Source organism: Arachis duranensis, unplaced genomic scaffold (genome assembly GCF_000817695.3).
Source record: "Arachis duranensis cultivar V14167 unplaced genomic scaffold, aradu.V14167.gnm2.J7QH unplaced_Scaffold_205108, whole genome shotgun sequence".
Lineage (NCBI taxonomy): Eukaryota > Viridiplantae > Streptophyta > Magnoliopsida > Fabales > Fabaceae > Arachis > Arachis duranensis.
The window spans coordinates 10,150-10,700 of NW_026264605.1; the positions used below are offsets into that span (position 1 = coordinate 10,150).

Consider the following 551-nt stretch of genomic DNA (forward strand, 5'->3'; position numbering starts at 1 on the left):
TGGCAAGAAAAAGAAACGGTGATTCTCAATCAAGAGTGTAGTGCCATCATTCAACAAGGGCTACCTCCAAAACTCAAAGACCCTGGCAGCTTCCTCATACCTTGCACGATTGGGAGCATGGCTGTTGACAAATCACTTTGTGACCTTGGAGCAAGCATTAACCTAATGCCCCTTACCATGATGAAGAAAATGATGATTGAAGAGCTTAAACCCACAAGGATGTCACTTCAACTTGCTGACAGATCCATCAAAGTGCCAAATGGAGTAGTTGAGAACCTCTTGGTGAAGGTGGGAAACTTTATATTCCCAGCTGATTTTGTGGTCCTAGACATGGATGAAGAGGGAAACAATTCAGTCATTCTTGGTAGACCCTTTTTGGCTACAGCTAGAACAATCATTGATGTGGAAAAAGGAGAGATAATTTTTAGAGTGCATGATGAACAGATGACCATAAATGTCTTCAAAGCAATCAACACCCTGTTGAGAAAGAAAGTTGCATGAGGGTTGATGTAGTAGATTCTTTGGTTGAAGAAGTGCTTGACACAAACCAT

The 551-nt window shown here is 41.6% G+C and overlaps 1 protein-coding gene across 1 annotated transcript; it reads left to right on the plus strand.

The window, feature by feature from the left end:
• Positions 1–117: 117 nt before the first annotated feature.
• LOC127744020 (uncharacterized) lies at positions 118–501 on the plus strand. The gene has a single exon (XM_052256283.1). The coding sequence runs from the start codon at positions 118–120 to the stop codon at positions 499–501; it is 384 nt and encodes a 127-aa protein (XP_052112243.1).
• The last annotated feature ends 50 nt before the right edge of the window (positions 502–551 follow it).